The sequence below is a fragment of the Zeus faber genome (assembly GCF_960531495.2).
Source record: "Zeus faber genome assembly, chromosome: 14".
Classification (NCBI taxonomy): Eukaryota; Metazoa; Chordata; class Actinopteri; order Zeiformes; family Zeidae; genus Zeus; species Zeus faber.
Window position 1 is genome coordinate 15506441 of NC_137200.1, and position 13983 is coordinate 15520423.

Below are 13983 nucleotides of genomic sequence, written 5' to 3' on the forward strand. Positions count from 1 at the left end.
GAAAGTGAGAGAGAAGAGAGAGAGAGAGAGAGAGGCTGTGGATCGGACTCACCTGTGAGTTCTGGATCTGGATTGTCCCCGGGGGCAGAGTCTGCGCCAGCACCTGCCCTTGCGACGTCACCATGGCAACGGGCTGGTACAGCGTGCCGCCTGCGGGGGGAACAAGCGGAGCGTCGTGAGCCTCATGAGGCTGGTGGCGGGCCACGCCCTCATCCTCCTCCACGGCCCCGTCACCCAAACAAAACGGGCAACGGCCTGTCTTTAACCCAGAGATAAAGGAGCAGCAGAAGAAGAAGAAGAAGAAGAAGAAGAAGAGGAAGAAGAAGAAGAAGAAGAAGAAGAAAGAAGAAGAAGAAGAAGAAGAAGAAGAACGAGGTTGTTTTGCTCGTGGCTTAATTAGCGCTGATCAAGAGCCTCTTATCGCAGTCTGTTTGAGCTCTCAACATGTTGTGATCAAAGGAAGCGACATTGATTTATTTCGGGGGTTGAGAGGGATTTCCAGAGGGCAGGATTAACATTTCACTGTACTTGACATAGTTACAACCTGGCACTTTGCGTCACGGGGGTGACGATTGTAAACAATAAGTGAACAACCACAGTAGCCTTAAGCCTCGTTTATTTCAACTTCAAATTTCAAATGAATGAATTAAACATCGAATCTTGCAAAAATAAATACATACGTGTGTGTTTACTCATCATCCTGCCGTTATTCTCGTAATTCTGTGCTTTGTTGTCCGTGAAAAGAGATGTTATAATGAAAGTCAAACACGACAGTAAGTTGTTTGTTCTTTTTTTATTCGCTTTGTTGATGTTGTTAGATTTTTATCGCATGTTGAATGGTTATATCACAGTAAAACTCCTACAGATATCATTATGAAATGTACATGTTATGTTCTTAAGAATTCAAACCAGATATATACCTGTCAATTATCTAGAAAAGATAATAAATTAACAAATAGTTGCAGTTGTTGTTAATTCCAACTTTAAACAAATGCGAGTGATATTGGCCGGGTGAGACTGACAAAATCACAATACCACAATATATTTATAAAAGTACCGTGCTATCGACCATTTCAGGACATTTTGGGCGTCGATCAGAACCGCTTGAACAGCCTGCGAAGTTCAGAAAACTGCATGACTTTATCACTTTGTAAAGGTAGGGTCACATGGCAAAGCGACAGGCTGCGATGCATTTCTAACGGCGCTCGGCTCCGTCCGGCTGCAGGGGGCGGAGCTACGTCCGGCGACGAGCTCACAGCTTGACGGCGACAAGGAAAGTTGAGATCTTAACTTGATGCAAATGAGCAGCGCCAAGCGACAGCCAATAGGAGGGAAGCCACTCTCTCAATGGCGCTGATCCTTGTAAAAGTGATCCTTGCAGACAGGAGCACGAAGCAGCTACGCTCAGTGCACAAAGATCCGCACAAAGGTAAATAACTGGTGCATGAGACATCATCAACACACGGCACACCCACTCACTGGCCATGAATTGTCCGGACAATCACCTGCTCTGTTCACACCTACTGCTCAATCCAATATTACGCAGACTTTGTACCAGGGTGCTGGTTGGGTAAAGTCCGGGTAATGTCTGCTCTAAATGATTCTGACATTTGCGTTCACCCATACAGCTCATCCTGGTAATGTCCAGATAATTTCAGGGTTGCAGCGCATGCGTGAAAGCAGCTTAAGTCGCACAGATGACGTGTTGTGTAAAACTTTGCATCACGGTCCTGTTGGAATAGTGAAGTGGAATCGCACAACCTTTCCTTCCCCCTCGATAATTTATTTCCCAACGTTTCCACAGTCAAGTCTTCATCAGAATCGGGGCGTTGGTGAACGCTGGTGAATAAATTATCGAGGAGGAGAAGTCAGAGTGCGACGGCTCTTCACCGCTAGAAGGGCACATTGCTCTCTTTCTGGGAGCGCTTTGCTTCTTTCTTTGAAAGGGAATAGATGGCTCGATACGTTCAGCCACTAAACTTACTGAAGCCGTTTCTACCTTTCATCACCATATCCACACTTTGATGTCTGTTTCACGACACTGTTGGATAAAACCAATCTGCAAGTGAAATAAGAGTGAAATATGTGGCCGGGGCAACCGATGATATTATTAAATTAATATCGTGAACGTTATTAATATCATGAAACTATGAGATGATGATTATTATAATAACAATAATGATTATGATTGTTATTTTTATCTATTTTAAATCAATACAAGCTCAAATATTATTAAAATGACTGAGCTATGTGAGTCTTATAATGTATACACATCTCACCCCCAACATTGCCCAACTTCCATGCCCACCTCACAAATCTTCATTTAATGATCAATTCCAAAAATGTAAATGCAGTGATGAGCACATTAACCATTGGCAATAAGAATCTGGATGTCCACGTTAGAATAATGCTATTTACATTTTTCGTCTTGTCATGCTCAATAGTTTGTATGTAGAAAATACATAAATATGACTTGTTCATTTTCTTCATTATCTATCATTAAAAAGAAACACACATATTTTTCATATTCTGTCATATAATTGATACTTGATACTATTGATAATGTATTAAACATCAACATTGAAAAAATGAAAAATAATGAGTAGTTTTTAAGAATAATAATGTTTTTATATCATTAGTTTTACTTGTATTTGAGTGAAATCAGTGATACCAGTACTTCTACTTGAGTACAGATGTCCGGTACTTTCAAGCCATTTGAAATAACAACCAATAGGAGGCGCCAATGCTTTAAACCGCCCCATTAAAACCGCCCCATTAAAACCTCTTGAAAAGTGAAAGCGTTGAACCCTGATATGAAGATATGATATGAAGATAGCATGAGCAATGTACTTTTGTCAGAAGAATAATGAGTCATAACCCCACATGTCCACAGCACACCTTCCAGGATTCACCGAAACTACCGAAGCACAGAGGAAAGGGGCGGGTGGGCAAACTAAACCCCCCTTTTAAGTGTTAATCCTTTGGCCGTATTTGGTCATAAAGATATACTATTTGTGTAGAACATAAATGTCACAGTCTGAAAAGGTAACGAGCCTATCCCTTCCCGGCCTTGACATTTATGAAAAATAATGATTCTCTTTTTTTGTTTTTTGTTGTTTTTTTTTTACCTCAGCAGCATTTCCATTTAGTTTTGAAGATCTGAATTTCCACTTGGAACTCTCCCCCTCATGTGAACTGCGTCAGTACTTTTTACACTGTTTTGGTATTTAATTCCAGACCATTTCATTGAATCGAGAACCGGGGTTTGCCTTTTCCAATGCGAAGCCACTGTTTGATCCGTGTGAAAAAGCTCAGCTCCAGTGGCTAAAATAAATCTTTGGGATCTCTCAAGCCATGGATTCGGTTTCTCTCACTAGCAGTCGGGCAGCAAATGCAATGCTAAAGCCCCGACGAGGAACTTTAAATACCATTTCGCTCCCAGTGTCAATTTAACTTTGGTGCATCCATATATCTCCGTCACCAGTGAGTCGGAAGATTGGCAATTTTGAATGATTCCAAGTGTTCAAATGTTTGCATTCGGACAGGAAGACAGAATTTCATCATAGTGTTTTGGGAAAATGGCAGTTCGCAAAATGTTCAGCGATGGGGTAAAGTGTTGGTAATTGTGGATAAGTCTCCGATGTTTTCCTTCGAAACAGAAGCGCCAGCCACCGGAGATTCACAGCAGCTCTACGGAACGCGAGGCAGAGGAGCTCGGGGGAAACGCAATGCTCGTTCATGGGAAACTGTTAAATTCTTAAAAAAAAACAATAATAAAAGTACACATTGAATTTCAATGAGATAAATAAAGACGTGTTAAATTCTTAAAAAAACAATAATAAAAGTAAACATTGAATTTCAATGAGACAAATAAAGACGGGAAGATGTCTCAGGCATTTTGATTCAAACGTTTTGGTACAAATTTAAGCTGCTTTCACACATGCACGCCGGACAATGTCCAGACCTGATTATCCGGACATTGTCCGGAGTTGCCCTTTCACACATGTAGAAAAAAAAACGGAGATTGTCCGTGTTGGACATGTTTACACTACCCGGAAATAACCTGGTTGATTTAGACGAGGGCGCAGCCTGGGTAGGAGCATGCAGGAGGCAGGATGTGACGCAATGATGCTGCAGAGTTTCACAGCACTCCCAAGATGGTGAACTAGGAGACGGACCTATCAGAAGTTTGGCTTTTTTTTTTGCATTGATACTCCATGTATTCGGACCTATCTGCAATATAAACGAGAGAGGTGGAAGGAATAATAAAGAAAGCAGAAAGGAGTACGCAGCAGCTCCGCTCCGTGCATAACCGGTGCATGACAGAGACGTCATCGACACACGACACGCCCACCCGCTCGCTGTGGATGATCTGGAAAATGACCTGCTCTGTTCACACATAGCAGTCAATTGGACATCGGCCATTACCCGGACTTTGTACTAGGGTGCTGGCTAGGTGAAATCCGGGTCAAATGATTCAGACATTTGCGTTCACACATACAGCTCCATCTAGTAATGTCCGCATAATTTTAGGGGTGCAGTGCATGTGTGAAAGCAGCTTTAATGTCCAAATGGAAGTGTCTAATTGCTCTCCTCACAAGCAGCAGTACTTACAGTACCCAACAGGTAGGTTGAATTATTGGAAATCCTCAAAAAATTGACTAATGCCATTACTCCACGTATTCACTGTTTTTACTACTTTATGTTACTTTTATTAGTAATGATGCAATACTGAAACTTCCTGTAGACTAAATGACACCTGCCATATTGGCCTCACTAGTCAGCATAGTACTACAGGTTAAGTATAGTGGTAATAGTTAGTATAGTACTACTCGTTAGCACAATGTTACTAGTAAATAGAGTGTGTGGAGTTTGCAGGGCCCTCCGGCACAGAGACACAGACGATGGGGTTGAGAGAGCACAGCTTATTGTAGAGTGGGCTGCCTGGAATAGGGCCAGGAGCAGATGGACACGTGTCATGACACGGGCTCTTCTCATGTCTTACCTGTTGCTCGTTAGACCAAACAACGAGCAACAGGTAAACACACACACACACACACACACACACTGATCCTGGGCCCCAATTACCTAGACCCAGGACAGGTGTGGCCGCTCAAACCACACCATCCCCACACCACACAGTGCCACTGGTTAGTTTGGTATCGCTAGTTAGTATAGTTCTAATACTGTAGTTAGTATATATTACTACTTGTTAGAATGGTGCTAGTAGTTAGAATAGTACTTCAATTTTATATTGTGCTACTAGTTAGTACAGTGCTACTAGTTAGTATAGTACTACTAGTTAGTATAGTGTTAATAGTTAGTATACTGATACTAGTTAATACAATGCAATTTGTTAGTATAGTACTACTAGTTAGTATATTGCTACTAGTTATTATAGTGCTACTAGTTAATATAGTGCTACTAGTTAGTATAGTACTACTAGTTAGTATAGTGCTAATAGTTAGTATACTGATACTAGTTAATACAATGCTATTCATTAGTACAGTACTACTAGTTAGTGTATTTCTACTAGTTATTATAGTGCTACTAGTTAGTATCATATTACTAGTTAGAATAGTGCTGCTAGTTAATATAGTGCTGCTAGTTAATATAGTGCTACTAGTTAATATAGTGCTGCTTGTTAATATAGTGCTACTAGTTATAATAGTGCCACTAGTTAATACTGTGCTACTAGTTAGTATATTGCTTCTATTTAATAGAGTGCTACTAGTTAGGATAGTACTACTAGTTAGTATACTGCTACTCCAAATTAACTTTGTGTAGAAAGATCGAGAGTGTACATTTGTTATTTCTTATCTCATTTCAATTTGGACCTCTTTCTGCTTTTCCAGGGATTAATAGTGTTGTCTTATCTCAACAACAAAAAGAACATCACAAGCCATTGTGTGTCTGTGTGTGTGTGTGTGTGTGTGTGCTTGTGCATGTGCGTGTGCGTGTCTGTGTGTATCTGTGTGTGTGTGCGTGCGTGTGTGTGTGTGTGTGCGTGTGTGTGTATGTGGTTCTCACCTGACACCACCTGGGGGTTGATAGTTGTCATGGCGACATTGCCCTGTTGCAGACCGCCGGCAGGCACCACGATCCCTGAAGGGTTAACAGAGCTGGAGACAGAGGTCATGGATGGAGAGGAGGTCTGAATTAGTTCCTGGGGAGGAGGGCGGGGAGGGGGTGGGGTCATAGGAAAACACTAGTGAGCAAATGTAGTTAAAGTGAAGTGGTGAATTAGAAATAAAATATATATTTTTCTTAATTTTTGGTGCGTGAATGGTGCGGCCGACTCACCTGTTGCATGCTGAGAGATGTCTGCGTGGGTGAGTAGGGCCCTCCGAGGTCGCTGCGGAGGAGGTTGTCGCTGTGCATTTTAGTCTTGAGGCAGGTGATGTAGCGGTTGCAGAAGTCCTTGCACAGCTCGTTGACCTTCTCCAGCTCCAACAGGTGGATCCGCAACACCTGGATGGCCTTCACCATCTGAGGCACACAGGACGCGGCGGTGAAATCGCTAATTGGACGTGACCGGTGGACCGTTACTTCACCAATTAGAGATGGAATTCTAAGGTTGCCGGCCTGAGAAGGGTCAATGCCGGGGCTCGACGGAGGCGGCGGACCGGTGACACGCCTTTAACTGGTCCGGTGAGCCAGTAAAAAGTCAAAATTACAGAATTGATCCACTTTGATATCATATATAATACAAAATAATATATTATAATCCATACGTGGATTCCAGGAAAGAAAATGACGGTGACAGTAGAGAATAATACAATAGTGATCGTCAGTCAGCAAACTGTACATTGAGTACTTACTAGCATTATTAGTAATATGCCGTTGAGTTTAGTGAGTAAGGTACCACAGTCCCGTTAAAATGTGAAATATTATAACCCTCTTGCTCCTGTTCAAATGTGTCTATATTCTTAAGTTTATAATACTTCTAACCATCATTAAATACATACGCAGTGATGAGAAGAAATGGAACTTCATGACTTAACAATACAGAGCCAACAAATGATCTGAGGTCCAGTGAATATAGAAAGTTACTGTTCAAACTTTGGATGGAAAACAAATCCGCTCCGAGGACTGTCTAGGAGGTGTCCGTCCTCTCCTCACCGAGCTGCTGTCCATCCATCATCGGCGCCGCCTCCCCCCCCAGAGTTACGCGGCAAACTTAGTGACTCAAAGTCGACGTCCAAGGTCATCGGAATGGGAGGAAAAGTGCTTGGCCAAGGAGGAGATAAATCAGCTAATTAAAGTGAGCTCATTTAATCACGGGTCCAGTAACTCTGGTGCCGATCGCAGCCAGTCAGGCCCTTCGTACCATTACTGCCCCCTGGAAGAGTTAGTGCCCTCTGGGACGGATGCCCGCGCCCGGTGCCTCATAAAGCACACAGATGCAGGGTTAATTGACTGCGGCCGTCCCGCATAATGGAAAAAAGTAGTCGTCTATATTCCGTGTCTGTCTTTGTCCGTGTCTCCCCCTTGCGTCTCCTCCCCTTCTTTTCGGAGCGACACGATCGGCACCCTCCCTTTCCTAATTTCTAATTACGGCGAGCTGTCGAGAATAGAGGACAGGGTTAAGGAGGGAAGGTGCGATTGCTAACGTAGTGATGGGACGCCGCACGCCGGGCAGGAAAAAAACAGGGACATCTGGAGATTTTATTTGAATCCATTTAGACATTTATGTCCTGAATTTTCAGTTAAAACAAGTCAGGGGTGTGTGTGTGTGGGGGGGGGGGGGGTGGAAGACACTTGTGTTGTAGGTGTGTTGATGGTGGATGCAAGAGTCAACATGCCGCCTGCCATTCGTCGCCGCAGCGCAACAGGGCCAATCCGATATCGGTGTAGAAAAAAAGCAGGATAACAACAGTAGCCTTTCTTAAAACTAAAAGAGTAACGGAGAATTAAGAGTTTGAGATAAAATCTGGGATCGCGTCGGCATCGGCAGACTCTCAAGAATTCCGCAGCGTCGCATCGGAAAGGAGAACGCGGTACCGCGCCGTGAACCGTCATCCGGACTCACAAGGTTGTCCAGTTCCGGGTCCTCGCTGAAGAAGGGCTTGTGATCCTGCTCCTGCTGGTGCACAAAGTTCTCAATGTCCACATCGAAGCTGGCCGAAGTGATGCACTCGGACCCCTGCGTGGCCTGCTCGCATTTCTCGAACAGCAGCGCCAGCAGGGGGAAGAGGGGATGTCTGAAGAGAGGCAAAGAGAAACAGAGGAGGGGTTAACGCTTCTGTAGCTCTGGGTCACCTTCAATGTGGCATTTATTGTTTTTCTGATATCCCTGCCTGAGCTAAATGTTCAGTCGTTGGGTTAATAACTCGCAAGACGGTGCGCCACACATAATGTTTGGACATCGTGCATGCCAAGTGTGATGTCCCAATTTGCCTTTTTACTTTTCATCGAGAACAATTTGCTTGGCTGGTGAGCGCTCGGACAGACAGGACACGATCAAGCGCGACAATTCAAACATACAGTACAACGCACTTCAAAGTACTCTATCTCCATTACTGTACCTTTAATAGCCTGACATCTACTGTACAGGGTATGGACAGGGCTCATCTTAAATCAAACAAAACAGGAAAAAAAACAAAAACGATCTTTAGTTGGGAAAGATCTCCTCCCGTGAATCGTCCGGGCTTCTTCATCATTACGATCTGCTCCACGAGGAGAAAATCACATTTTCACATAAGTAGAAACTCTGTTGACTGGTGACGTACAACTGAACACAGTCACCATTTAGAAGCTCCTCCTGCTGGGGATGATAGGGACAACAGCAGGATAAATTCAAATGTGTTTTTCGCAGCACTCAGCAAGAGGACTCATCCGCCACTTAACTTTTTAGACCCCTTTCTCCCAAAAATATATTCAAATCAAATTCAATTTAAAAAATGTGTCGCTTACAAAATTCCTCATGCCTTGAGGTGGAAAAAAAGCCAGACTTTGTTTCTTTTTGCTATGAGGTTTATTTTTTTTGCTCTGATTTGATCCTGGTTGCCAATATTCCTGTAAGAAAACATTTGTTGTAAACATGGCCGCAGGTGTTGGTCTCCACCAGTTGAAGCGGGTGCGGGTGGGGCATCGTCACCGCTGGCGGAGGCCGTCGCTGTGGTGGTCGCTCTCCAACGCGCCGCTCTAGTTGTGTCTCTTTGGGACGCGCCTGTGCTTGTTCGGTAGCAACGCCGCAAAAACTAAACCTAACATGGGCAGGGCTGCCAGGTCTACAGAACAAACCCAGCCACCCCCCCCCAAAAAAAACCCAAAAAACAACCCCGCTTCAGCACTTAAAAAGTATCCCAATGCCGTGGGAAAACTGCATACCTGGCAACACAGGATTGAGCGCTTACATTCAGCTTGCTGGCTGATACGACCCTTGATGCACAACATGAACCCGGTGATAACTGGCTTTACTAACATTATTGGCAACAAGTTCTCCAGCCACAGACCACACCGTCCTAAATATGTTGGTGGGCAGCTTCTAAATGCAACCGTATTTTATTACATTATTAAAGATCACGAGGAATGCCTCCAAATACCGTGGTGTACAAAGACTGGACCTGAGCCATTAGAATTAGCAAGCCATTTTTGATACTGTAGATATGTTCATTATTTGCAAAAGCTTTTCACAAAAGGCACGTCATTTATTATCTTAATTCATTCGTTATTTGAGGGAAAAACAAATTAAATGGGCACGCATAGTTTTCAGGTGAGAAACAACATTTCATTTGAAGCGGCGCCAGTGAACTTGATATGAGGAGCTTTAAAGACGTTAAACACTTTCAACCTAATACTACCACCTCCATACACAGTATACTGTAGTTCCATAGCTCAATATATAGACATGTACTGTTAAACCATTATGCTAATCCAACACATATTCTTGTAAAATGACTGCTGTTCACGACACATAAATATGGAAATAAAAATGTTCACCGGTGTCTTTTGCGATTTCGAATGTGATTATGTGACGGTGTGACCACTGAAGAGCTCGCAATAACACGCCGCATCACATGCAAAACACAACAGCCTTTTAACAGGCTTATATGGTGTTTAAGAGCAGCAGAAACACCTATTGTTATTAATTAGAGGCGTTACATTCATTTTTCCTTCTCCCCTGCAGTCCTGCGCACATGACTGTGGTTGCGTATATGTGTGTGTGTGTGTGTGTGTGTGTGTGTGTGTGTGTGTGTGTGTGTGTGTGTGTGTGTGTGTGTGTGTTTTAAATGTGAGAGTTGTGCAGGGTAAACAGCGAACCGCATGAGTCTACACACTGGCACGACAGCTGCTCGGGCTCCAACCCACGGCTCTCATTTGCAGCCTTTAATAGTCGTCCATATTATACTCTAATCTGCCTGATACCAATTTAATGGCGCTCCCTCAGCCAGACGTGGCAGGAATATTAAGAAGGAGCATCACAGTGGAGAGCGGTGGACCATCCTTCTGAGGTGTGTGCATGTAGGTGTGTGATCTTTTCTGTTTGTATGTGTGTGTGTGTGTGTGTGTGTGTGTGTGTGTGTGTGTGTGTGTGTGTGTGTGTGTAGTTGTGGAAGCAGACATAATAAAGGAAGCATCTCGGTGGAAGCTTGCATGTCGATGGCCGGTGTATTTGTCAAGTAAATGACAATGCCCATCCTGGTCCGATAGGCAATTCGGTCCGTTATTAATTTTGTGGCAGTTGCACATTATTATATTGTATCATATTATTATTGTGCTTCATTCGGTATCAACACTTTGAAATGTAATTATTTAGAAATTACTGTCGAGAGAAATCCTTGTATTTTTAATTCCAAATTCTAAAGAATTTGTTTGTAATTTGAAGTCTTTTTTTTTGGGGGGGGGGTAAGACAGATACAGTTTTCCTGAAATCTCATTTCAAAACAGACCCCCCCCCCCGCTCACTCTCGCAAGCACGTGCGCACACGCGCACACACACACACACACACACACACACACACACACACACACACACACACACACACACACACACACACACACACACACACACACACACACACACACACACACACACACACACACACAGGCTTATATACCCCCCCAGTATATGATACTGCTGGGCCTGTGGGACCTCTGGGCATTGTGGGTAAGATGGGAGAATACACAGCACCTTTATTGGCAGGTTAATACCCACACCGCCGGTGTACGGCACAAAACCAACAGAGATAGCCGAGCGGTAAACAAAGCCTACACTACAATGAAAGCCGCTTTAATCCACATCATGATGGAGGGTTTTGAATAATAGAAAGAAATATGCAGCCGTTGATGGGCTCCCTGATTAGATGAAAACCTACCAGGATTTAATGGGACCACTCTCTCTGTGAGCGGTCTATATAAAACCCAACAGCACTTATGAGAACTGGACACATTCATGAAAAGAAAGAAAAGGAAAAGCCCGACCTAGTGTGGCTTTAAGCATGTAATTACCTGTATATTATCAAGGGCAGTTTGAAGGAAACCAAATGTCTCTACGCCTTCTAAGCCCACATTTTCCTCTGCTGCCCCGCCCCTTAACACGCTCTCTGTTGGAGGGCAATTGCTCAGAACCCCAACGTGCACCCCGGTCAACAACTAAAGCGAGGATTTTTCTTGAGAAGATAGTAACAGCAGTAGTCGTAACGCTACTGACATTCTGTCCAAGTTATTACAATTCAACATTGGGAACAGATTCACACTCAGGGCACTGGTATCCAATGGTTGACTCCATTTTTTAGGGGGATTTGCTTTTGGTCTATGTTACCCAGATTCAGACGAGAAGGTCAATACCAATTTCAGTACAGAGATAGCGACGGGCTGCAGAGGCTGCAGAAAGAAACATGTATATCCACGCTCTTAAAGAAGGAAATGCACCTCCCAGCATCTCACACGCCGAGTTATTTAAGTGATGCATCTTAAGTTAAGTTGCCAGGTATGAACTGTAATGCACGGTGCCAGAACGTGAATGTCAACAAAACTCAGTTGACTGAACTGGCAACCCTGCAGCACCAATATGTTGCACAGGCGGCGCACAGCTGATAATAGATAATATAGATAAAGATAAAGATAGATTGATAAACCGGTTAACACAGTGAGGATGCAACCCGTGGTTATCTCCGTTCTGGACACACAGATGAAATTGCTATTGACCTCGTCTGAATCTCAGTATGAAAGGCAAAAAGCAAATATCCGAAAAAACAGTAGTATCCCTTTAATGTAACTGTAAAAAATGATTTATACTCTGTTAGAACAACATACAATATATGACCACTACAGTATATAATGACTATATGATATTTAGGTAATGCAAAGGTATGCTAATACAAGTCTGAAACAATCTTAAACTGCTCATGAAATGTATGATTAGGTCTTAATGTTTGCATATTATCAAGGTACAGACAAGAATAAATAGAAGAAAATCGAATTGTCAAAAGTTTTGGAAATAGGGCAACGCACAAAATAAAATAAATAAAACTCTGATGTTTCATGTTGGGGCCCATCAGTGGAGCCATCGAATCTCGTATGCTCAAACCGAACGGAAAACACCACCTTTCGGTTGTGCCTGTGACCTTTCACACAGGAAGACATGCTTCAGGCAGATGGAGTGTGTAGGAGCAGCCATTTTTTATGGAGCTGAATGCGACTGCATGTGTTTGCACGTGTGTGTTTGTGTGTGTGTGTGTGTGTGTGTGTGTGTTTGCGCACGCCATTGCGTTAAACCGAGCATGTGTGTTTGCCCTGTGTGCCTTTGCCTCCAAACCGAGACCGAGACCCACACACGGAGACAAACGTCGGGTGCCCCGGGCGCGCCAGGCTCTATCCGCAGTGCGACGGAGCCGAGATGGCTGACTGGGGGATCATTACAGGGGCCATAAAAGAGCAATTTACGAGGCGGCCGGCGAGTAGAGTCAGCACGAGCCCTCCACCCTCTTGCGCTGCGCCGTGCTGGGTCACCAAGAAAGGAGAAGAAAAGAACCCTGGAACGGCGAATCAAAGGCCAGCGGGGTAGGTGATGACTTAAAGGAGAGGGATGTTGGCGGCTCCAACTCCATCTGCTTTCTGCAAAACAAAGGCTGAAAGGCGGCTGTCGGGCACGTTCGATTTTGATCTCCGATGAAGCGTGCGACGCAGGTCGTTGCGTCGTACTATAATTCGAGAGAAACCAAAAAAAACAAAAAAAAAAACAAAAATAAAAAAAACATTGCCATTCTGCCATTCTCATTCATGTGGTGTAAACGGTGTATTGTGATGCAAATGCAAAGCGGTATTAGAAAACAAACAAAGTCAAGTCAAAGCCAAAGGGAACATCTTGTATGCCGCACCACGTTTTGCCCTACCTATCTCTGGTTTTGTAATAACCTGGCAGGCCACCAAGGGGGTACTGAGAGAGGCGGGGAGGTGAGATGGTGGCTGGTGTGTAAGGTATGTGTTTATGTTTGTGTGTGTGTGTGTGTATGTGTGTGTGTGTGTGTGTGTGCGTGCGTCTGTGTTGGGGGGGGGGGGCTCTCTCTCCCTCAGTGCTCCCCACTGTTTCCCCTCCTAATCAGGCCCGCTGTAAGCCCTGTATATTAGAAAACCAGTTTTGTGGTAGAGTCCTGCTGTGTTCGCCGCAGCCAAGCACTCTCCCGTTACCCGGGGCTGCATGTCTGAGGCCGGCCCTGCGCTAGAGGTCGGAGTGCGCGCTGTCATCCTGTGCGCACGCCACCATAAACTCTGCCTTCCGCTTTCTCTACTGGCCTTTCAGGCTCCGTTGTTTTTCACCCTGACAATCTTAATGTGAACCTCCAACTACCTTCCAGGACTTGGCTTTCTTCCATGCAGCCAATTTTTCATTCTGTATGCATGCATGGCCTGTAAATCAGGGATGATGGTCTTTATATCAGCTGTAAAGTGCTGCCTCAAGTGAGTTGGGGGTTACAACGCGTCATGTTAAAACAACACCATCAAAAAAACTCAAATGAACCGGCAACCCTTACAGCA

At 44.1% G+C, this 13983-nt stretch overlaps 1 protein-coding gene across 3 annotated transcripts in view; it reads right to left on the reverse strand.

The window, feature by feature from the left end:
- Positions 1-13983, reverse strand: part of LOC307240075 (homeobox protein PKNOX2-like) — an 82988-nt gene that overhangs the window by 9330 nt on the left and 59675 nt on the right. For all 3 annotated transcript variants that reach the window (XM_080013681.1, XM_080013683.1, XM_080013682.1), the window contains 4 exons: positions 8033-8204; positions 6304-6489; positions 6031-6166; positions 53-150 (listed from right to left, as the gene is read on the reverse strand). In XM_080013681.1, the coding sequence (XP_079869807.1) occupies positions 53-150; positions 6031-6166; positions 6304-6489; positions 8033-8204 (592 nt within the window). The remainder of the gene's footprint in view (positions 1-52; positions 151-6030; positions 6167-6303; positions 6490-8032; positions 8205-13983) is intronic.